Consider the following 24,532-nt stretch of genomic DNA (forward strand, 5'->3'; position numbering starts at 1 on the left):
GTTTTTAAGGGCTGAAATGGTGATCTAGACATCTGCAGATGACAGAATCCCATTTAGGTATGTCTGGGAATTATAAGAAAGAATGGGATTGGTAGACAGTTGAGAAAATTCAATGTGGCTTTTGTAGAGCCTCAAAAATCAGCTAGTTCCTTGAAGGAGTCAGCAAGCACATGGATATAAGATGGTGCACATTTGATTTTCAGCAGGATCTGTCCAAAAGCTCTTAAGGAAAGTAAGTTACCCAGCTATGAGAAAAGAAAAAAAAAATGTTCTCCTGAAAGATAGAATTGGCTAAAGTGGTAGGCATTAATTATCTGGTAGTCTCCCCTTACTTTAAAGAAGCAGTGGAGTCCTGCAGGGACTGTGCGTAAGTCTGGGATAAATTTTCTCTTAAAAATATGAGAATGGGGTTAGAGTGCTCACTGCCAACTTGAAATCACCAGGAAGCAGCAAGAACAACCCTGAAGTGTTGTAGTGCTTGTAACAAAGAAAGCAACATATTAAAATTCAGCTTATGTGTAGTTCAGGAGGTCTGTCATCAGGACTGCAGTCCACTCATCTGCTGGGTCCTGGTTTGTGGCCAAGTCATTAGGAAAGTGTACAGATTGTCAGATAGGTAAGGGTTTTGTTTTTTTTCTGCATAGAGAAGCAGTCTCCTACAGATCGCCTGAGTCACTGGACAGCAGCATTTCTATGGCAATGAAGTTTTTATTGGAAGGTAGATCAGGCCATGGCTCAATTTTTCTGGATAGCAGAAAATGATGACATAGGACAGAAAGGCTGAATCCTGGCTAAATCCTAGGAGCAGCTGAAGGGAAGGCATTCACATCTGAGGTGCTGTCCTAGCTGCAGACCAGAGAGCTCATGCAGCTGTAGTCCTGATCTGCCTTTAATTGCAGATATGTCAGGAGCATCAGTACATACCTGCTCTTGCTCTGATTTATCTGTTCTCTTTCAAGTCCATGTTCAGGGTAGGCAGAAGATGGTGAGGATGACAGTGAAGCCAAACAAAGGCAGTTTTTCTGTAGGAACACTGGGCCTCTTTTGCCAGCTAGATTTACCAGTGGAAGAAAGAAACTGTTGAGATGGGCTCTGGTTTTCTAGCAGTGAGCAGCAGCTGTTTTGGTAGCAGTAGCAGCAGCTCATATAACAAATGTTTCATGATGAATGCAAACAAAAGCCAGCCCTGAAATTCCAGCTCCACTATGTACATATAAAATATAAAACCAGTTCAAAATAACATAAGTACTCAACTTAAGGGATTTTTCCCCCCTCTAAATAAATTACATATGAGCATTAGTGTTTGGTCTGCTCGGTTCTCCAGGGCTCACCCAGAAAACATTTTTATCATACAAACTGAGGGCAAAAAGTAAGCATAAAAACAGGCCAAGAAGAAAATACTTTTAAAAGAAGTGCACGTGCAAAGAGGTGTGTGGTTTGGGGGAAGGCTTTCAGAATACCAAACATGCTTACTCGAATGAAATTACTGCTGATGTTTGTGAGTTGGCTGAATTCACTTGCCTCCAAAGTAGGTCTCGGAGGAATTCTTCGTGCACCTCCACGCAGTTCGGTTTCTGAAGATGACTTGTGGTTTTAAAGGCATCTTCGTGTCAGAAGAGTGTTATGCCCTCTAGCATGAATGTCTTCCCAGACAGCTAGTGGGAGGATTTCTGAGGAATGCAAGTTGCTGATGAGTACATACTCAGGGGAAATGAGGGTATTGAAGAGAAAAAAAAAATAATAATTGGAGACTCAGGAGAAATAGAAGAGCTATCCAGGGGGCAGTGCCTTAAATAGGCATCTCCCTGCAGTTGCTCAGTTAGAACAAGTAAACTCGAGCATTTATTCATCCCTCCCTGCTTTGCTGCTCGTTGAAAGCCTGCAGCAGCATCCGTTGTCTGTGACACAGTGCTCCCACTCTGTTCTCAGGCCCTGAAATATTCTCTCTTCACAATCAATTTACTTTCCCCATGGCTTTCTGTGATTCCTCTGTTCTGGCTTCCCTGTAACTATTGGATTACTCAGCTCTCTGTATCCAACATAAAAAGGAACCTTATTTCCTGTGCTATGCTAGGTCAATGGAAAAATGATGTATCCCCATCCCACATCTTTTGTGGTATGAGTCCATACTTTTTGTGTAGTGAAAGTGTTGAATAGGTAATTGTAGTGGTCTGTTCCTTTCCATAGTTTTTCTCCCAGTTGAGTTTTGGAAGGTACATGAATCTGCTGTGTGATCGTGTGATATATCATGCTCTAAGTATGTGTGTACCTACTTGTAAATCATAACAAGTATTGCACCTTTGGTGTTACGGAGCATGAGAATTCAGGGATTAGAGCAAAGTCTGTATGCTTGTCCCAGTCTCTTTGCTCCTGCTGTTTGACTGTTTTGCTTCATTTACAGTCAGCTACATTATTTGACTTCTTGCTTCTCTTGGAAATGAAGGGAGAAGAGGAGAGGGATAACAAGCACCGTTGCACCTAGCAAAAAGGAGGGTAGGGTGGATTTTTCTTTGTTTCTAGCCAGGAAGAAGTGATAGGTTATTGGGAACACAAGTACAACATTAGGAAAATGCCTCTGAAATGGGATTAATTAAAAAAAATAATAATAATAGTAGTAGTTTCAGCTGATGTCAGAAACTCTTGAGGTATATTGGAAGTAAGGTTACGGCTGTCACTTGAATAAAGGGCATGATGCCTTACTAAATTGGTAGCTGTTGTAGGATTTGTGTGGTCACACGCAAGTCCTTGTGCTTTGCAGGACTGTGCTCCCATTGCTTTCAGGGCATTAGGGAGTGTCAAGGTTTACTGCTTGGGCAGGAGCATGCACTTTTTCTGCCATGTGGATTGAGAGTGGGGGATTAATGTATGGCTGCTATATAGTATAAATCTCCTAAAAGCTAGTGGAAATTGGACACGACAATAGCGAGAACATAGCCAAAGCAAATTAATGCAAAATGTTGAATGAAAATGTTCACCGAAAACTCTGTTTTAACCTTAATACCAATAAATATTATTTCAATGAAAATATGAAATGAAAAAAAATTGAGGGGCTTTGTTTTCTTATTTTTATTTTTCAAGTTATCTTCCACTCCCCACTGTCACTGTACGTGCTGTGCCACTTTCACAGTAGCCATGACTGATCTTTGGAAGGTTTTCAGACCCTTACCAAATCTGGTTCACTTCACTGGATATTGACTTTATGTAGTGTGAGGTACTTTATGAAGAGAAACTGAACTCTAGGTGGTCAGTGAACAGAAATGAACAGCTACTTATCTCTTCAGGAGGTTGTTTGATGCCCTCAGTGGCTGCCAGAAGTCCTGAAGCAGGAATATTTCTCTCTTGTGCTGTACACTTGTATAAAGTTGGGTGCAGATGGATGCTGTCAAGGAGCCTGCATTTAGTATTGTTTGTAGGGGCAAGGAAGAGGTATGCTTATAAAAACAGAGTTTATGCTATGCCTTACTAGTGTTCTCCTTGCCTATTCAATAGACGAATATGTGCATGTGACTGCTATTTGAGCTGTTTTGGGGAGGTGGGGGGAAATGTCTGGGTGTTTGGGTTTTTTTTGGTTGGTTGGTTGGGTTGGGTTGGTTTTCTTAGCATCTTTTGTAATATTTTTTGCTGTGGTGTTTTCAGGAGCAAAGTATATGGCCTGATTCCCTGTATGGCAAAGAAATGCAGTAGAAGATCAGGACTTCTTTGCCAAGAGCAAAGGAGATTGATCAAAAGAAAGATCTACTGCAGTAAAATCTTGGGAACCCCTATGTGAAGACAAAAGCTGCTAGAAGAATGCTTAGAGAATGAACTGCAGGAGGCAGGAAATCTGAGGAAGGAGTTTGTATAGTAAAACTGAAGAGATCTTGAAGAGGGCGAAGTGTGGCAGGATCAACTGGGGCAGACAGCAATGATCAAACAAACTTGCTTGGATGTTTGGCAGTGGAGTAATTTTGCCAGCTGCCTGCTCCATGTTCTCTCCGTGGCTTTTTTTGTATGTAACCACGTGTGAGGTGTGTCTCTGGTCTTGCCCTGTCCATAGCTCATGTTTCACTGCTTGAAAAGACCTCGATCATTTTTTCTGCACTGAATCCTAGTTCATAGTGACTATTGTTTGTCCAGTTTCACCATAAAGGTGTCAGGTAATAGTGATTTCTATGTCTTTGTTAGGGTTATTGTTTCAAGATTTGTGGATCCTTCAGGTGTTGTTTGCTTGTTTTTGTCTATTTGTTTGTTTTTCTCTCCAAATTCTTATCTTAAGCATTCCTGTTCTGAATTTAGCCCAGTCAGATGTAGTGGTAAGTTCTGGGTGCCTGTGGTGCCAGTTAAATACCAGTAGAGGTAGGGTATAAACTGGGAATCCTGAATGCCAAAGAGCGCTTTGAAGAGGTCATGGTCTTTCCTATTTTGGGGTACTCAGTTTAGCCCATGGTTCTCTATGCTAAACCAGCTGCTTTTCTTTATGGACAGATTTCTCTTGTTCAGATTATTTTGTTTTCTTTGCCAATGGCAAATGATTCTTTTCAGTTTGCATGGTGAAAAGGGTGAGATGAGTGCTGTTGGTGTCCAAGAGCTTGACAGAAAGGCATTATCCTGAATACCATCCAGATATACAAGTATACTCATCCTGATATACCAAGAATAGCTCCTATGGGACTGCAAACCCTTTTCATAGTCAATCGTTCCTGTCTCTTATTAGCTGAAAATAACAGGTACAAATTGCAGCTTTGCCTGTTTGGTGCAGCTATGCCACTGCTGATGGATGATAGCAGAAAACTTGTCAAACTTTTGCAAACAGCTTACCAAAATGTCAGCCCAGTTCATCTAGAACTTCTAACACCAGAACAGCAGTGAGGTTGCAAAGCATATTTTTTTGTGTATTGAATTTCAGTATTTACTTGGCACTGCCTTCTGCTGCTGGTAGAATATAGCATGTGGTCCCCTGTTAGCTCCAGTACTTTCTGCAGTTGCAGAATACATTATATAGCCTATTTTAAGGGCAAACTCACTATTTAGCCAAAGGTTCTGCTTTGAATCGCTGACAATTATTTTCCTTGGTGCATGTTTTTGCAAGCTGCTTGTAGAAATCAATGGTTTGAATTCTTGTTTAATTCAGCTATTTAATTTACAGTCTGTTTCTGTTACCCTTCCAGACCACATCTTGGTGTACGTCCCACTTGTTCAACAGGTTTTATTTTAACATAAATAAAAATGTAGAGCATAGACACTTTGCATCTCATGCACAGAAAAGGAAAAACTCCAAGCCCCATGCATCTTTTTATACTGTATACATATGTGTGAGCAATTTTGTGAAGAAACAGTACACGATACATTGGTATATTTTTTTGGCAATTGGCAGTGCCAACCCAACATTTTGATTTCAAAGTGGAGGCAGAACTTACACAGATTGCCATTAAAATCAAAGGAAGAATCCAGTGCAGTGTCCATAAATCAGAGCAGACAGACTGCATAATTGAAGACAAAAGAAGCACAACAAACATATTTTGATAAACAGATGGTGGACACTTTAAAGCATTGAAACTCAGTTTAATTTTTCCCATGCTACATAAATAGTCCTTTCACTTCCTTCAGCCTCGTGGTTTTTCATTTCCCACTATTACTCTGAGCAAATGAAAAAAAAAATGTAGTTATGTTTATGGGGACTCTGTATTTGCTCAGTGTAGGGATTTTAGTTTCTTCAGTAAATGTACTTAACAAAATTAAATGCTCTAGGCATATGCCAGAAATACTTTCAGCCACTGTGGCAAGCAGATGGATGAAATGTCAGCTGAATATGATGTGCCTGGGTACCATGTTTGTTCAGAAACTGACAACCATAGCCACTGGCCACACCAGCGAGGAATATATTTTTAAAAGACCTCAGAAGCGCAATTTCATAACCCCAATGCTTATAGGAGAACTTGGCCTTCGTTTAAACACTAAACTTGAGAGTTTTGAAGAGTTCTGGGACCCATATACTCAACACTAAGAACAAATCTGATTTTAACCTGATTATACGTGCATTGGTGTCCAAGGAAGAACTGAGCCTGAGTCAAAGTGTGGGCCTTATGGCCCTCTTGGCATGTGTAAGGGCATGTGCACATCCAACACAGTAGGTGTCCCTTCCATGTAAACTCACTCCAAGTCTCCCAGAGACAATCTCTTTGGGTTTGGATGGGCCATGACAAGGCTCCTTTGATTTTTTTTATTTTTTTTTATTGTTTCTGCTACTGTGGAAACCCTGAATGTGTCATCCTCTCCGATATGTTTTCCACAGAACTTCATTAAAATCCAAGCATTTATTCTTCTGATAAGCTTAACAAATAGGATTTGGATTTCATAGATTCAGAATCCACTAGGGATGGGAATTTTTATTAGTTTTTAAGAAAGAAAAAAAGAATATTAATATTTTGAGGATTATCTGTTGAAAATGGGCACTGAATTATTAACTCCCATTTTTAATAACATTTTCTATGTTACTTTACCAGATAAATTAAATTCACTTGTAGGTGCCGCTCTTGGTTTTAGGATTAGCCAATGAAGTTGAAGAAATCTCTTGCACTGAACTGCCTTTGTTCTTAAAGTAAAAGAAGTATTCTCAGCCTGTGCTTCGGGACAAGCACTATTTCAAATCTATGTTAAATCTATGTCTTTGCTTCTGCCTCTTACGTATGAAAAATGTTGAAATTAGTTATGTTGTACGTGCTTTTAACCACAAATTGCAGCGTTTTCCTTGAGACCTCATTAATTATTTGTAGCTTTAGTCGCACTCTGTCAAAATGTGTCTAGCAGAATTAGAGCAAGTACACAGCAGGAGCAATCAAGATGGTCAGAGACGTGGCATGGCTTTGGTAGGAAGAGAAATGGCAGGCCACCATTCCAATACTCAGCAGAGTGACTGAGGGGATACTTCATCTTATCCACTGTGCCTGTTACGTGTGTGAGTTATATGTGTATTTTAAGTTTCCTAGAGAAAGGTGTGACAGGTTTGCCCACACCTGAAAGCAGCTGCTTTTACTCTGGAAATGTAAATATCAGGTAAACGATAATGGCAGAGGCACGTTGGCAGCTAAGCATAAAGGTATAAGCATTCACATGGACATCTTTATCAAACTAACTCTTGTTCCCGTCTTCTCTTGTTTCTTCTAACATCTTGGCATACAACCTACGCCCACTTTTCATTTCTCTACATATATATACATTCTCTCCTCTTATCTATGTCTTGCCTAAAACATTCGAATTTATACTTTCTGATTTGTTTGGCATAGAGGGACTTGTCAAAACTACCTCATCAATGTGATAACTGGGAGTAAAATCTCTTCTCCTGGCAGTTTTCATGCTAGAGCCTGTGGAGCCTGTAGCAGCTGAGCTCTGCTATTCTGGCTTTGCTCTCAAACGAAAATTTGTGATGTCTTTGTTTTGAAACATCAAAGATGACAGGGCTACCAGTACTCAGGTGGCCCCAAGTTGCTGAAAATTTGAAAATTTGACCTCCAAATAAAGCACAGAATAGTGGCCCTATCTACACTGCCAAACGTGCAGGGTGAAGTGAACCTTTCAACTTGTGTTGGAGTGACCAGCCAAACACAAAAAATCCAAGTGGTGACATGAGTGCCGAAGTGCTAATATGAAGTCAGAGATAACCTCAACTGAAGTTACTGCCTTGGAGCCATGCAGAAGAACGACTGGACTTGAGGGACTGGGGAAAAGATCTATGTTCTCAGAAAGGCTTTACACAGCCATGCAAGAGTGTGCTGGCTCCCTGCAGGACCCTGCCTGCATGTGGCAGGGTTGCCTCCCAGCCTATGGACCTCTCCTGGCTCTGTCTACCAAGCCTTGCAAAGCTGTTAGAGAGCTGCTGTGACTTGGAACAATTCTCATACACCCTGTGCCATCCTGCCTTCTCAAGCCCAGTGCTACCATTATGTCTGTCTTTTTTTTTTAAGTTTCTGCAAGAAGATGATAATGCTATTTTCCTGCTTTCTCATGCATGTTATATCCGACATTCTTTTTATGCGTGTTTGAGTCCCTGGCAGGTCATGGCCCATGATGCTGACTCCCTGAGAAGAACTGATGTCCCTGTGCCAGTGGGTGTGCTGGGGCAGTCTGGGTTCAACTTAACTTTCTACATAACAGCCTGTGTAGTGCTGTGTTTTGGATTTCTGGCTAAAAGCATTGATAACACACCGATGTTGTGTTGTGGTTGTGGAACAGAGCTCACACAGGGTCAAGACCTCCTCTTTTCCTGACTCTGCCCTCTCAGCCACTAGGCTGGGGGTGAGCAAGAGCTTGGGAGGGGACACAGACAGGACCACTGACCCAGACTGGTCAAAGGGATTGTCCATACAATGTAATTTCATGCTCAGCAATAACAACAGGAGTAGAGGAGGAAGAATAGAGGTTTTGGCTATTGCTTAGGGACTAGCTGAGCTACTAGTCTAGCTGTGGGAGATGCTGAGTGATTTCCTTTGCATCACTTTTTTATTTTTATTTTTTAATCCATCCATTGAACTGTTTTTATCTCCACCCAGGAGTTTTCTTCCTTTTTTTCTTCCTGTTTTCTCCCTCATCCCATGATGGGGGCCATGGTGGGAAGAGATAGCAAGTGGCTGTTGGTGCTTGGCTGCTGGCTGGGGTCAACCCACCATGAGAGGTTTTCTCTCTGTCTTGATGCAACTCTTAACATTGCATACCTCGTGAGCAATGTTGGGGTCCTCTTTTTCACTTGTCTTGAAAATTGCAATGTAGAAAATGGCAATCTTCTTCAACAAAAGCCTGGTTTGCTGCAGCTCTAGGGTTCTTTTCAGTAGCCTAGCTCCTTCTCAAAACTGATTTTTCTTGAAGTGTTCTCTTAATTACTGTCACATCCTTCCTGTTTTCTCTCCCATTTTGTACTCATTTGGAGGTGTTAATGTTTACATGTGCATACAGAATATAGAAATAGAAAAATACAGAAATACAGAAATAGAAGAAGACAGTAGGTCATTTTTCTCCTATTTTCTTTGGCACAAAGGAAAGTTTTGTGCAGTGTAGCCTTCAAGCATGGTAGTCATTATGTCAGGGCTAGTATTGTCATTAAATCAAAAAAGTGCAGTCATCCTGGAAACTTTGATACTAGCCAGTCTCTCTTATGCTGGAACGAGACTACTGATTGAAATACTACAGACTCAAGGCAATTTGCAGGATCAAGTACAGAAGTAGTGGCTTTTCATACCATCTAAATCTCCCATTCTGATTCATGTTTTCATAATACTCAGCTAATTCCTTTATCCTGCAATCGAGTTGAGGCTACTGAGAATATACTTCCTGTAAACAAGGTGATGGATGGCAGGATGATGTGCCCATGTATCTCTTCCCCTGTCAGCACAGTAATGTGAAATGCGAGTTGAATTAAAAGGGATCATTGAGCAAACTCTGTTTCCTCAATGGGTTGCTCTCATGCTGACGCACAAAAGCAGTCAAGGTGTGCTGGAACAGATCACACAAATCTGAAGATAGATGAGAAGTGCTGCAGCGGAGCCTGTCTCTGCTACTGACTGGTGCAGATGTACACGGAGGCCTTCTCCAGGAAAGACCTTGGTCTTGTAAGTATGTGTCAGAAATGCCATTTCTCCACTTCAGGAGGAAAATCTATTGCCTGTAATACAGAGCAAGTACATTCGTGTTTAAATCCTGATGGTCTTCAAACAGCATCTAAGCACTGAAAAGTGTCCTGTATTAATTTATTGTAACCCAGGCAGATGAAAATCACACTTCTTGAGTTGGGGCCTGCTTCCGAAAGCTCTCAGACACATGAATAATTGCTGGGGGAAGTCTCCTGCAAGAGCTCACTGAGACATTACATCCTGTAATACAACCTCTGAAGTAGCTGACATCACTCAAGCACTTCAGTGCTCAAAGTCAAGTGGGTTGCTTCAGACCTAGAGCTTTTTCTGCCCTTTTCAAGTCTTCTGCCCTTGGCTGTGACTGGGCTCTGGAAGAGGAGGTGCTGAGGGTGGCATGGATAGCCACCACATCTCTGCGTAACCTCTGCAACAGCATCTCCCTCAGGGGTTTTGGGGAGGAGGGAGACCTCTCAGCCTGTGGGGAACCCTGAGTGTCCCATGTTCTCCATCACAGACCATGAGATGGCAACAAGCCCAGGTGTGAATCCACCTTCACTATGTTTTAATAGCTTTGTGAAATCCAGTAGGAGCTTTAGTCATTGTGAATTCCCTAGATAGCTAAATGCCTGCCTTCCTTATCTGGGAGAATCTTTAAGGTCTGCTAGGAGCAAAGAAATTTCTGCAATCTTTTTTATGAGTGAGGACGCTTGCCCTTCACGTACTAGGGCAGGCATAGAGGGGAGTAGTGGGACACCTGGGGCTTCCTGGAAAGAAGAAAGATGCATTCTTGTTTCAGTAGCCTTATGGCTTTAACCCTGTTAAGACATTTCACTTTCCCTTCTAGCCTGAGAGGTAGACAGTCAAGACGTTCCCTCTATGGGAAAGGCATGGAGCGAGAATTGCATTAGCCACACTAGGAGATTTCTCTTCTCTCTCAGGACTTTCAGTTAATATAATTCCCCTTATTTTTAGTTTTTGCTCTTGCTGAAACAAGTCTGCCTGTGTTAAACAACGGGCCCTTTTCCTCGGTTTTGGCCAGAGGAGGAAGCCTTTGTCCCAATACCCTGGCGGCTGGCCAAGGCAGTCTGGCTGTGGGCCAGGAGGGGGTGAACTTGAAAGGAACAGTGTGTTGTTTCTGCTCTTGTAGCATTCTTCCTTCTTCACTAGTGCCTCAGCCCCTGGCTGCCTTCAGTTGCTCATTATACACAAAAGAACCTAAGGGGAAAAGAGAGAATTTTCTCTTGACCTTCTTTAACTTTCAATAATAAGAAATAAAGCAATTTCAGGGCTCTGAGTTGCTTGTGTGCAGACACAGGAGAAAATCTTCTTCAAACCAGCAGGCTTCTCACAAGGGAGAAGAGAACTGGCACCTTCTTTTTTTCTCCATTTTAATAGCCACTTGCATACAGTATTGCATATCTTCCAGCCCCATTATACCATATCAGTCGTGGTTTTACCTTGGCAATGCATTTTTTTATTGGCCATTACTTTAGCTCTAGTTAGCATTTTTGCTCTAGTTTCTCATTTCGGTAGTTATTCTCATATAAAGCAATAAGCAGTCATATGTATGCACTAGAAAGGTGCAACACTTAGAATTAATAATTTTTAAGACCATGTACTCAAACTTTTATTTTAACCTAGTGTTTGTTATTTCACAGTCCCCCAGAGCCTGATATTGCAGGGTGGTGACCCCTGGGCTTTGAACAGCCAAGAACTGAAAATGGTAGCAAATTAGGTGTTCAAAATGTTCTTAAAAAGACATTCACTTAAGTGTCTCAAAAGCACTCAGAAAAGGCTTTCAGAAGTGGTGCTACAGGCTTGGAAGCTGAGACATGCAAGACTTTTGAAATCTGCAGCTATAAAAGTCTTACATGGACCACTGGAGCATTTAGCTTGGCTTTTTCTGTGCTACCAGCCAGACAATTTCTCCTACTTCTGCACAGAGATCAGTAACTGGAATTGGTTAAGTTATCCAGTTCTGATGTAAAAACACCAAAAATACCAAGTGAGGGCTAATCAATTGATTTTTTTTCTAGTGATTAATCACCTTCACAACTTGAACAACTGTGCTTTATTTCCAGTTCATATTTCTCTGGCTTCAACTTCCAACCAAGTATCTGTAGTTTTCTTACCATGAAAGTACGTGGATGCTGTAAACAAGTCACCTCTCTATCTTTTTTTGGTCAGTTGAACAGAGCAAATGTATCTTCTTTCTCTAAAGTCCTCCTTCCAACCCCGGTATTCATTCCGAGGCTCTTTTCGTATCCTGTCTGATTTAGGATGTGGTTACAAAGCTGAATGCTATATGCCAGTTGCATTCATCAATACTATATATGGAAATAAAGACACCTCCACCTCGCTCCATCCCACTTAGACACTGTAAGCTTGCTCTGCATGCCTCTTCCAAGGCTTCCTTTTTGTGGACACAAATCACGCGTATCGGTCTACTGTGACTCGAAGCACAAAGGCGAGATGCCCGCTCGAGTTGCTCAAGTCTCAGGCTGTATTTCTGTTTGCAGATTTTCTGTGTTACATATCTGTGGTGTAGCTTTTCCTGCTCATGAACACAGCTGAAATTTGTCTCGATCACTCCAACTTTCTCTTCTCTCTGGAAAAAAAAAAAAAAAAAAAAAAAAGATTAATATTGGTAGTATCTATCTGCCTAACCTACTATGTAGCACTGTTCACAAGTGATCATCTGTAAGAAACTATTTTTAAATTGTGGTTTTGTCAGATTGTCAGGTTGACTGGATTCATTCAGTAATACTTATACAGCTATAAATGATATATTCAGAATTTCATATGAGCTGCAAACCTAGCAATTCTCTCAGCAGCTTGAACTAGAGAATCCTGGCATTTCCTCTGCAGATGACTTTGGTTTTGGCACCTCCAACCCTGTCTAGTTTCAGCTCAGAAGTTGCTAAACAGCAGTAAAAGTACCTGACCACATTCTCATAAGAATTTGCCTCTTCACTCTACCAATGGGGGTTAATTTTCAACTTTTTTTTTTGTGTGTGTGATAGCTTATCTTAACTGGGAATGCAATGCATAAATTGAACCAAAGAAAAGGAGTCTCTCAGAAGATCCTGTTGAGATTTGTTATCTGATTGTGTGTGAGATACAGCACGTTTCCAGGCTTGGGCGGCACCACAGGCAGAGCGTACAGGAGAGTCAGCTGAGGTGTCAGCTGGAAATGCACGTTGTTGTATCCACAGCTTTGAACGGGTAGAGACATGAGCATAATACTGTGAAAAGTTTCCAAGAGGAGAGTTGGAGACTTCACAATACATGTAAATACTTTCTAGCTGGAGAAGAGACCTCAGAGACTGGTGGCTGTTTATGGAGAAAGATAGATATTTGTGTTGTTGAATATGCTGTAACGCAAGTGTTTTGTAATAGTGATATGATGCCTTTGATAGCTTAAGCAGTATTACAGAGCACTGTTGGATACATACCACTGTTACTTTGTCCAGTCCATGGCCAGGCCAGTGCAGTGTTTACCTCTGCAATATATTCCTAGTATGTGTTACATGCATACAACGGGAAGATATTTCTTTTGTTAATTTGAGCCTTACTGATGTATTTCATACATTTATGATTAATATTTCCTTTCCCTTTTATTTTCCTTTCTCCCTCCTCCTTCCCTTTCCTCTTTCCTCCTTGTTCTGGTTTTGTCCCTTGCCTCCTTGGCGTTTATATCCTTCAGCTTTAGTAATTGTTTGATTATGTGTCTTTCAGAATGCCTCTGTGAGCCATTCCTGGCTAATCTCTTTTTTGGCATTCCTCCATTTTTCTCTGCTAGGTTATCATTCTCTGAGCTCCCTGCAGTTTGTCCATGTTACTGTTAATAAAATTATGAAATTATGTTAGGTTAACAGTGATATTATTCTTCCCTGAGGTTTCCTTATACACTGTAGTGGTAACAAAGTAGAAACAGAACTGCTGTGATGTCCCATCTAGTTCAGACGCTCTCATAGACAGTCATTTTGCAGTGTCTGAACTGATTACAATCTGGTGTATTTGCTCCCATGATCCCTGCTTGATAATAAGGACATCAGATTTGCCTAGGACCAGAGGTCTCTGAAGTTCTGGGTGTTTCCATACCTCCAGATAGCTGTCTTTTCACAGAGATACGTATCTGACAATTAAGAGATGGGCCATTACTGTGTGCCAATGTGCTAGAGTTTTCTTTCGAATCCTCTGGAGCTGGGAATTGTCTCATGCCATGAAGGAAACACAGCAATTAAGATAAAAATACTGAAACAAAGCAAGTATTGCTAGTGAGCTTAGCGTAACTGTCTTCGGTAAGCACACAAGTGTTTAATCTTTATCTAAATGTTGTTAAATTTTACACCTTATCTTGTTAATGAGATTAACTGAGAGGAAGAGAGCTAACTTCTGTTTCTGACCCCCGGTGCATACAAGCAATAAGGAGGTTAATAAGAGGGACTTGGTGTATTTCAGACAGAGCTAGTAGATGCTGTGGGACAAATTATTGCCTATTTTTTCATCAGCTGCACGTTTTAGTACCCATCACCTCAGCCGATGACTGGCCATGGGCCGCTGCCTGCCTCCTCCACCCAGCCCAGGAGTAGGACCTGCCCGAGGGAAAGGCCAAACAGAGGCATTTCCTCTGCTTTCCCAAAAACATCATTTCCCTGATGCCCTTCGAGAGCTCAGCAAAAATTTAAAGCCTGAAAAAGTGGTGCCTGAAAATGTTCAGCTGAGCTGCAGCTAAATACTCTGAGGGGAGATAGCCCTTCACACAGCCACCAGAGTCCTGTTTTAGGGGCTCTTTTTTTTCACTCATTTGAGTGGCACACCAAGCAGAGGCCCTCGGTAGTTTGTACGTCATGCCCAACCACAGCGACACTCATTTCTTTCCATTTAAAACCGTGGAGAAGTAGGTATGTGCTGCAGTTCAGCTGTGTGCGGCTGAGACGGGGGCCTCCCTGCGTGGCTGCAGGAAATGAGTTCGCTCTATCTTTGACAACCATCGTGTTCGCTCAGTCCTGGAGCAGCAGAGCTCAGGGCAGAGTTTTTCCACCTTCTGCTCACCCACAGCTGGCCCAGGCCTGGTGTGCATGGCCTGGCCTGGCCCCCAAGGCTGCTCGGCTCCCCGCAGCTCAGCTTAGCTGGGAGCAAAGCTCTGGAGCGCGCACCTCGTGGGAGAAAGCACAACTCATAAATTCTCTTTGGAGGTAGTCTTTAGGATCATTTTGTCTAAATATGGCAATCCAAGGTTTTTCAAGCCACAAAATGTAAAAAAAAAATAATAAAAAAAAAACCTCCTTCCCCTACGGTTTGGATTACTGCAGTGAGTAATGTCAGATTTCTTAATTAAAAAGAGAAGAAAGGAGAAGTGAAAGTGGGGAAAGTAACAGTAAATATTAATCACCTGGTAACCCAGAAGAATTTAATTTTCTTCACCCATATCTGTGTATCAATTTAGTCTTCACCACGTTAATTCAAGGCGTGAGCAGGCAGTACTGGGAGGTTTGGTTACTGTATAGTACATTCTTTTTAGTAATTTAAAAGAACGCCAAAGCAAACACAGTTTAAAAAAATAACCCTAAAAAGTAAATGGTGTAGTTTGTTGCCCTCCATATGGTTAGCTGTCTCAAAGGTCATAAAATGGGGTCCTTTGGTGGGACAGCTGGGTTTATGTAGCATATGCAGATTGTTATTTTGGCCTTAAGCCAAATCTACATAATTTTTCCATCTTGCTTATACGATGAGGAGAAGTGGTTAAGGTGACTTCAAGGGGCAGTTCTGTGATTTCATTCATATTTGTATTAAAGAGCCTTTCAAGTGTATTTAAGATTACAAACCAGTCTAAATAAAATTCAAGTGTAAAAAAAAAAAAAATTAAACTTAACTTGTTTTATCAAAATGCTAAGCCTGAAGTCCCAACTAGTCCTATCTGACAAGCAGCATCTCACAGCCACTTACGCACTGCAGTTACTGATAGTTACACTGAGAGGCAAACTGAAAGGAGACAGAGAATATACATTTCTCCTTTCAGAGCATGTGCATTTCTGTCTGTATATATCAATATATGCACATAGGTACATTCGTAGAGCACAGAATAATTGCACGCATCCAGATCCTCTATTTCATGCTTACTGCAATTGCAAAGCTCGGGCAAATTCAGCTTGAGTGTATTTAGCTGCTGGCTGGCTCTCCCCTGGCGGTGCCTGCCTGCGAGGGTGGCATGCAGCACCTGGCTCTTTGGCCGAGCTGATGCTGGCGGGCTGCTCCCGGCCTGGCACAGCACCAGTAAGCCACCCTTTGGCTGGTCCCACCCTGTGCTGCTCCCCCCCCAAGAAAACAGCCCAGCTCTTTTCACCTTGTCATCGTTGGCAGCACTCCTGGGCCGAACACAAGTGCCTCTCTCTGCTGGAAGGAGCAGCCACCAAAGGGAGCTGGTGCCTTAAGAAGTGGCTTTTCCCAGTTAGAGTCCTGGAGGGACCGTATAAATAAAGAGCTTTCTCCAGCGATGTAAATGGTGTTTTCTGTAACAGAAATAACCTACGTAAAATAAAAATGCAGTTGGCAAGCAGTATAAAGGCTTGAACTTAATAAATGAAATATTTAGTAGTGTATATTTGCTGCTGAGTTTGTAAAGAAAACCAGACTGCAAAGCTGGTGGAAGCTACCAACTAAGCACCAGAACGAGGAATTTTTTGAAGTGCTAAATCATCATAAGACAGCTCTTGCTTTCTTTCTTACCCAAGGACAGACTGAGCTCAGTGTCCTTCCTTGAGCGCATTCATTTAATGCCCATCAATGACAACATGAACAAGTAATTAAAAATTTAAAAACATGAGACCTTTGTTAGTCTATCTTAGTCTATGGATGTAGGCAGTGTAGAAGAGAATAAGTTCTTGACCCCATTCATTAGCTGTTTATGCTAATGCCAGTTTTAAATGCAAATATTTCATGAGCCTTCCTTTACGCTTTTTCTTACCTGGACAGCATATTAAAGATCACCCCCCTGATTGTTTTTAATGTCAACTTCTGTGCACTTTATTAGTTTTACTCCTAACTAAAACTATACAAATTGACAAACTGTGAACAGTCAGTAAGTATAGAGCATGTCACCATTACTGTTATAATTAAAGAACAAAAACTCTGTACACTAAGCTTATTTAGATTATTTAGATATATGAGTACAGACATCTCAGTGCTAAAAATTATGAAGTTTGGTGTAAAAGCTCCATTTATTTACAGAACAGCATGTTTTAATTGTCGCTAAACAATGAAAAACGTTATTCCTTTAGAGAAGGAATTCAAAGTACAAATGCAAAATAAAATCAATCTTTAAATAATTTTTTTGTGATTTATAACAACATTAAGTTTGGTAGGCTAGTCAACCTCTTCTATTTTTGTATCATATCCATTACAAATTACTGTGCTATAATTGGTAAGCAAAAATGAGAGGGAAAATACCTCTTTCAGATACAGTGTTTTTCTACTGCACCAGACGTGGATAAAGCCAAATGAATAGGAGAATTTCCAGCCCAGCAGCACTTTCTGTCTTGTGTCTTGCTCTTTGCTTACATGGCAAGTCCCATTCATCTTGCCTAGTCTGGACCAAGAGGTATTCTAAGGCTATTAGGATCATTTCCATGGGTGTCACTTTATATAAAAGTAACACACTTTGCTGGATTGGAGCACTGTGTTTTCAGAAAAACTGATTAATGACAAAGGCTACTGCTTCATCACTGCAACATTCATCTCTACTTCTTCTTAAGACAGTTGTAGTAGGGGGGTCAGTACTCCCAGAGGTTATTGTTCTGCTCTTTTTGCAGTTGACCTTCAGTTACATTTCTGTATTGGAGAAGAAGAATATACTTGGGATAGTCCAGCAGTTTGTTGCCATCTGGTAGAAAACAGAAAAATGGATGCTTGAAGCGGTTTACTTTGCACCTTATTCAAATAAATTGATCTCTAGTGGTAAAATAATCTATTGAGAGAGGAGGCAAACAGAGAGGCAATACAGTGCTTTTGCTAAATCTTTATCAGCAATAATTGTGTTTTATTTCGGTTGACCAATGTAAAAGTTAACAGGTGAAGAGAAACGTACTGAAATCTTCCAGTCCCAGGACATGACAGGAAGATGTACTAGTGTAATTAATATGTGCATCAAGATGACAAAGTCAACAGGCACATTCAGTCTTGGGGTGTCATCTGTTGATGCAACGGTGCTAGCCTGAGATGGATTCAGACTGATACATATCCGCTTAGGTCTGAACAGTCATAAAGCACAACTGCACCACGGCATACTATGCCACATAGGAAGTAAATGATTAGTTCAGCTCAGCTGTGTGTTGGATATATATTTCACATTCATCAGCAAAAATCTCCAAAGCTAGGCAAGATTAGTGCACAATTAGGTACTATGTGTGTTTCCCTAAATGTAGTTTGTGCTCATAATCGGTGTGACCTGATTTGTATTTGCAGATAACCATTGCCTGTTAAGATCCTCAGCGACTATCTGCAATGCCAAATGCTGTGCGCAAACTAGCCATGTTTAAACATGCAAGTCTAACTTCAAATCACTAAGAGTAGTTACGTTATTAAGGAGGCAGATTGAGGTCATTTGTGCCAGTAATGCGGTACAGTGAAGTTTTAATGTTAATGAAAAAAAAAGGTTTAGGTGGTCTCATTAATCAGTACCTACCATATGGCTTATTTTCTTTACAGAACATAGGAAACTTGGCAATCTGACTGTGACAGTGAAAAAGACCGTCCCCTCTCCAGAAGCAATACAGATCCTCTACCAACGCATGAGATATGAATATGAGTTTTATTACTATGTCAAAGAACAGTTCCACCTGCTAAAGCGCAAGTTTGGACTGAAGTCTCTTATCAGGAAACCACGTCCTAGACCCGAGTTCTTCATCCCTTCTCCCCTGGAAACAGAGGAACCCATAGATGATGAGGAAGAAGATGATGAAAAGTGGCTAGAGGATATCTATAAAAGGTGATGGATGGAAGAGCTATCCTTTCTCTTCTGGTTACCCCTCCAGCTTTGTTAAGATTTTTTAATTATTATTAAAAGTAATTCTTTAAGGAACTGAGTTAATGCGCAGCAGCATTTAAAACAGAATGAAACAGAGCAGTCCCACATGTTGGGGCAATCGGGAGGTGCCTGGTTTTGTGGGTTTGATGTTACTGTACTGTGCTGGCTCCATAGATTCCTTGCTATAGCATATTTCAAGAGAGAAGTATCTACTGTCTATCACAAAATAACTTTTGGAGTACACAACAGTCCCCTGGGCATCTGCAAAACATAAAAGAACAGATTAGGCACTATTTCAAGGTGAATTTTACAGACTCTCATCTCTCTCTTTCTCCAGAAACAAGTCTTCATTGCATAATACTGCGGCATTAACTACGGAAATGAGGAGGCAGTGAGCCATTTGGGAAGAGTGCCTCTCTCTGCCCAGAGAGCACTGGTATTCCAGTGATGCAGTCAGAGCCTTTGCCGTGTGTGCACGTCCAAGGATAACAGGCTCAAGAGTGGGTTAGATAATGGCTTCTGAATTGCTCAGTGTGGGAGGAGCAAGTCTACTATTCTGGCAAATTAATGCGGCTGGTCATGAGGCAAGTTACAGGAACTAGATGTTTCTGGTAAGCCCTTCTAGTTCATAGAGCGGAAAAAGCTACCAGGTCAGTGAATGGCAAAAATGAAGAGTCTGTGGGGCAGGGTTATGTAAACTGCAGTTTTGTTCCTTGCAGCTGAGTACGTTTCTATTAGACTCTGGTGGAAAAGGTGCAGTGTGTTTTTTCTGTTCAGGGAGAGTATTTGTAGATTTGTATTTTTATTATGGATCAGAAATCCAAAGAGATGCAGAAAAAGTTGCTCAATAAAAAAAAAAAAAAAAAAGGTAAAGGGTATGGAGCTCTGATTCAACATAAGCAATGCTTCTGTGATCACAGAATTTAATTGTTCGTGCCTGAAGCACAGCGCAGCTGCCACACCAGCGCAAACAGCAGACATCTGCTACTAGTGTGGCTAGAAGTAAAATTAACAATATGGAGACACTCCACTTCCCTAGCTGAAATACTTCAGAATGATAAAACGAAAAGAAAAAGCTATGCTCTGTAAAACTAAAGCCAATTCAATGATGCATTGTTGAGAGAGGCACTGTGCAAGCCTGCCCTGGCTGATCACTACAAGTATTACCAGCAAACACTGAGAAGTGGAGTAGGGTTGGCTGAGAGGAGAAATGGGGATGGCTCCCATATGCAACAGGCTGTTGTCTTTAAGGTAGGTGTCCCCGGGGTTCCCAGTGATGATCTGCCTGGGCTGCAGGTGCAGAACCAACAGACCTGCACACCGCAATGGGCAGAGCCACCCTGCTCCACAGCAGAACAGGGGGGCCTGGGGGTCTCAATGAGGCCTTGGCCTCTTGTGCACCCTTAGGCCCAGAGGAAGCTAAACCAGTAGAGGATAATAGCAATAAATTCCTGTCCCAGAGCACAACTGAAGAACTGCATCATGAGTCCCACCCAGTAAGACTTCTGGAGTAAAGCACCTGTGTCCAGCTCGTGCCCTCTCAAACATCTGCCAGGCACTATTGGCTTCCTATCCTGCGGCTGTCTCAGCAGCACACCTGCTGTCTGCAAGGTAATCCTTCGGTTTGAACTAACAGCAAAAGTTATTTTGTGATGGACGAGGCACATGAACTCAGGCTAAGCTCAAATGTGCTTTTCAAGGGTTTCCTCTGCCGTGAGCCTGCTGAGAGCCAATACCCATTATGGCCTGTCTTCATCAGCAGTCAGTCTTTACCGTACCTACACATAGAGAACAAGAATAAAGAAGTGTAATCGTGTTAAGACAAGACATTTATTTACAGAAAATGCTACGTAGAAGACTCTGTTCTCATGATTAACATCCCAGGTTGGTGGTAGCAATGCGCTGCCATGAGGGAGTGCGTTAAAGAAAGCTGAACATGGCACAGATAACAACTAACATGTTAGCTAAAATATGAATCTGCTGCATTGTATATTTTAAGTGGTTTCTATGAAATTACATTGAAAGAGTAATGATTAGTTTACACACTGTGGAATTGTTATATTTTGGAAAGAAAATTAATATTCTCACCTTTCAGAAGTTCTGTTTGAATCCTTTTTGCCAACATTGTAACAGAATAATCAGTCACTTAACACATTCACCCTTCCTGCAAGTTCACTGCCGCTTACTGTAAAGTCTATTTTTATCTGTTTATTTAATGGTATCTTCAGCCATCACTACTTGTAACCTAAATACAAAACCTGTTAAACAATTTACTTGCTAGGTTTTAATGTTGTTGTATTTTTCTTAACAATCAACCTGGCCTCTCCTCCTCGAATGGTACTTCATAAATTTATCTGGCACATAGCATCTAAGATTCCTGGTCCTACAGCTTTTTTGTCTGTCATTAAATATATTTTACGTAATTGTTAAAAGGTACGTTTTAAGCTGGTTAATCTTTGACTTATTTATTGAAACTTTTCAGCACATTCCAAATTCTAAGTTTCTCAGGAAGAAGTTGATTTAAATGATTATATTTTGGTCTGATGAATATTTCTTATTCAAGGAAAAAAACAACATTGTTTTTAAGCCTTTAGCCCACGACAGCTTTGTAGGAAGTGCCATGCATGTACTTGTAAATCCTTGTGGGGGAAAAAGGCGGGTGCTTGACATTTATGAAAATAAGAAAACATATGTGTACATTAGCTTAGCTATCAATGAAAGCAGCGTATGTTTTGGGATGAAATATTCTTTAACTTATTCACTACCATCTCCTGAAAGATAAATAAGCCATACAAATATTTTTCAGCCCAGAAATGTTTAAAAATAAAACTTGTACTTTTCTTCATAGCACTATAATCTAATTGCTTACACTAGTTTTCTTGCCTGGGTGTACTGGCTACGGGGACATGTTGGAATGGCACCAGGCGGAACAGGATTTTATACGGCACAGTTTATTATCTAAAGGTCAAACTTGAGCAGAGAGGTTGGGGCAGGTTGTTCCTGGGTTATTTTCTGTGTCTAGAACCGCCTGGAGGTATGAGATGGAAAGCAGAATTATCTTGCTCACCTGAGATACATGCAGTAAGTTCCCCGAAATACCTTGTGTCATCTGCTTTATGGCTGCTCAAGTAGAAAGAAGTTTTGTGTAGAAAGAAAACAGCTTGGTTCCCATACACAGCATTTTGCTAGACATGGTATTTGATGGCCAGGCTGAAAAGCTCCAAAAGTCCAAAGCAATGTTCTAATGTAAGCAAAACATCAGTGCTTTCACACTAAAGAATCAACCATTGTTAAAATGCAGCATTCTGGAAAAAAAAATAAATCTTAGTTTTAAGTTTCAATGACGGTGACAAATGGTGCATTTTTTTGTTCCTGTTTAATTTACCTCTCTTCCACATAAATTGTTCTGATGGTGTGTGGCTAAATCAGAGTGTTCTCTACTTACACATAGAGAAGTAGCTCAGCAGAACTCAAGGTATGTGAAATCAATGGTATATTTGAGGTATTTCAATTTGTAAATGATTGCCACCGGTACATAGTGTCATAAAGACACAAAACAAAATTACAAATTTAAAACACCAGAGAGCACATCTGTGGATGTCAGCCATTGAACTTGTCCTGCTTTCAATATTTGATGTAATAAAGACAAATATTCGATATAAAGGTACATTTTTTGACTAATAAAGGAAATGACACTGCATGCCAACTTAGACCCTCTTTATTAAATGAAGATGCGTGGTCTGCCAGAGAATAGAGCTCCCCATCTTGTTAAAAAATAAAGCTCTGTAATTCCCAGTTAAGGGTAATGGTGCTCTGAACTTTTCCTCCATTTTAAGAAAGGGAACATCTGTGACAGCAGACCATAGCCTAAAACGACAGCAGCAACATTTCTGAGGGCAACTAGACTGTAATACAATACCGCACCATTCTTTTTATTTTTTAAGGTTTCAGCCTTTACTGCAAAGATTTGAGCAAATATATAAAACAGTGTTGATCAATCTGCTTGCATGAGCCAAGACGAGAAAAAAGAACTGAGCTTTGTTATGTATAGACCTCTATAAACAGACTCCATGTGAAAAAATGAAGAGCATCTGGTGAGATGCTTGAAAATGCACACCCAGTGGTGTTGGCACTGCTGGGACCACTTCTGTTGTTACAGTGTGGTGTCCCAAGGGAGTGTTTGCAGAATTAGGCTCTGCAGAGGTGCACGGAGGTGAAGTGTGCTACAAGACCACTTGGTGACAGACACCGGGAAAAAAAATGCAGAAGGTTAGACATAGATGGAAGGGATCTTGTGCTGAAGGTTGAAAGCTACATCTCAGCTCCTCAGCCAGCATAAATCAGCTGCTAATGTCTCACTTCCAACTGAAAAACGCTTGTATCTTTTCTTCAGTTTGTCCCTGCATGCCACAGCAGTCGTGTCATGGCAGAGTGTGTGGGGCTGCCACACTTCGGGAGCCTGGAGGCGGGGTGGAAGGTTGCTCTGGGGGCAACGGTGGGGTGGGAAGGGGGGAGGATTTTCTGCAAACATGTATTCGGCCTTTCAGATGCTGGAAAATGGTAAGATCTCACCAATGGTATATTTGGATGTGGATTTTGAATATAAACATGTGGATTTCCTTTTCTGAGTACATAAAGGAAGAATGCAAGTCTGTTTTTGCATTTAACTGATTGTGGACGAATTTAGCTGTCATGTAAGGGTAAGTAATAACACTGGTGTCAGCAAGGCATGGTAGGAGTGTGTTTTATTCAGACTTTCACCATCCTTCAGTTCCTCCTATCAGATGGGCAGCAAGGAGAACGGCAAAGAAATCTGCTAGATTGAGGGGGAATTAGTGCTGTGAAAAGCAGGAGTACATGGAGGCAACGCTGTTAAGTACAGTGGTCTAAACACTAGGATTACACAGAGCATCCAGCAGAAGTGTTACACAAATTCACTCTCATTTTGTCTTTGTCTCATCTGGAGAACTTGAGACCGTGATTTAAAATAAAATGCTGTTTCATACATGCTTCTATTTAGTTAGCACTCTCTCAGCTTTTCCCATGCTACTCTACCTAAAAACTTGGCAGAGCACGCAGCCTGTACCTGTTTCTGACGTGCAGGAGCTGATCTGAGACAAGGATTTGATCCTTCAGCACACTTTTCTCCAGGCTGAGTGCTGTGGATAAGCTGACTGAACTGAATGCTCCTCAGTGCAGCACTGCTGCTAGCAAGCTGCGTAATACTCAGGTACAGTGCCACAAAGGGAGCCACTGCCGCAGTTTTCAGATGCCAGGACAGTGCCGGAGATAGCAAAGGCCAATGGCATCTCCCAGTTTTGAACTCATGATCATCTCCAGATCAGGTGCAGGAGAGAAACAGAGGCTGTTCCAGCCTGTGCCAGATGCAAGGGAAAGTCCAGAGCACAGCTTCCCATGGCACATGGGGATTTCTTCTTTGGGTACCTGCAGTCTAGCTTGTGTGGCAGTAAACTCAGGAAGGGAAGGAGGAAGGGGAGACCAACTACACAGTTGCTGGTGTCCTCCCTGATTCCCCAAAGAAGACAAGATTCATAAGATCACGCTGAAGAGATTTGCTGAGGAAGTGACAATGAGGCACCCATGCCTCCCTGAAGAGCTGCAAGCCTTTCTTATTTTTACCTTATCCGTTTGTTTTGCATTTGAACAAACCACAGACTTTAGTATATTTCCCAAAGTCAGTCTGCGTAGGGTACTTCTGCACTAACAATATTGTCTGAGCATCTTGGAAAATGATTAATACCTTTATCCTTTTGATCCACAGTGGAGGTAAAGAAGTGCTGTTATCCCCATTTCATACTCTGGGAATGGATACTGCAAGTGGGTAAGTGATATTCCCAACATTGCACAGGAGGGGTGTGAAGAAGACACCAATTACAATTTAGTC

The 24,532-nt window shown here is 41.4% G+C and overlaps 1 protein-coding gene across 3 annotated transcripts in view; it reads left to right on the forward strand.

The window, feature by feature from the left end:
* Nucleotides 1-24,532, forward strand: part of UST (uronyl 2-sulfotransferase) — a 167,022-nt gene that overhangs the window by 136,904 nt on the left and 5,586 nt on the right. The window contains exons 8-9 of one of the 3 annotated variants that reach the window (XM_068677053.1): nucleotides 18,309-18,588; nucleotides 24,410-24,469. In XM_068677053.1, coding sequence (XP_068533154.1) covers nucleotides 18,309-18,588; nucleotides 24,410-24,469 — 340 coding nt within the window. Of the gene's footprint in view, nucleotides 1-18,308; nucleotides 21,969-24,409; nucleotides 24,470-24,532 lie in introns of those variants that run through there. The other 2 variants (XM_068677054.1, XM_068677055.1) reach the window with 2 other exon arrangements.

Source organism: Anas acuta, chromosome 3 (assembly GCF_963932015.1).
Source record: "Anas acuta chromosome 3, bAnaAcu1.1, whole genome shotgun sequence".
Lineage (NCBI taxonomy): Eukaryota > Metazoa > Chordata > Aves > Anseriformes > Anatidae > Anas > Anas acuta.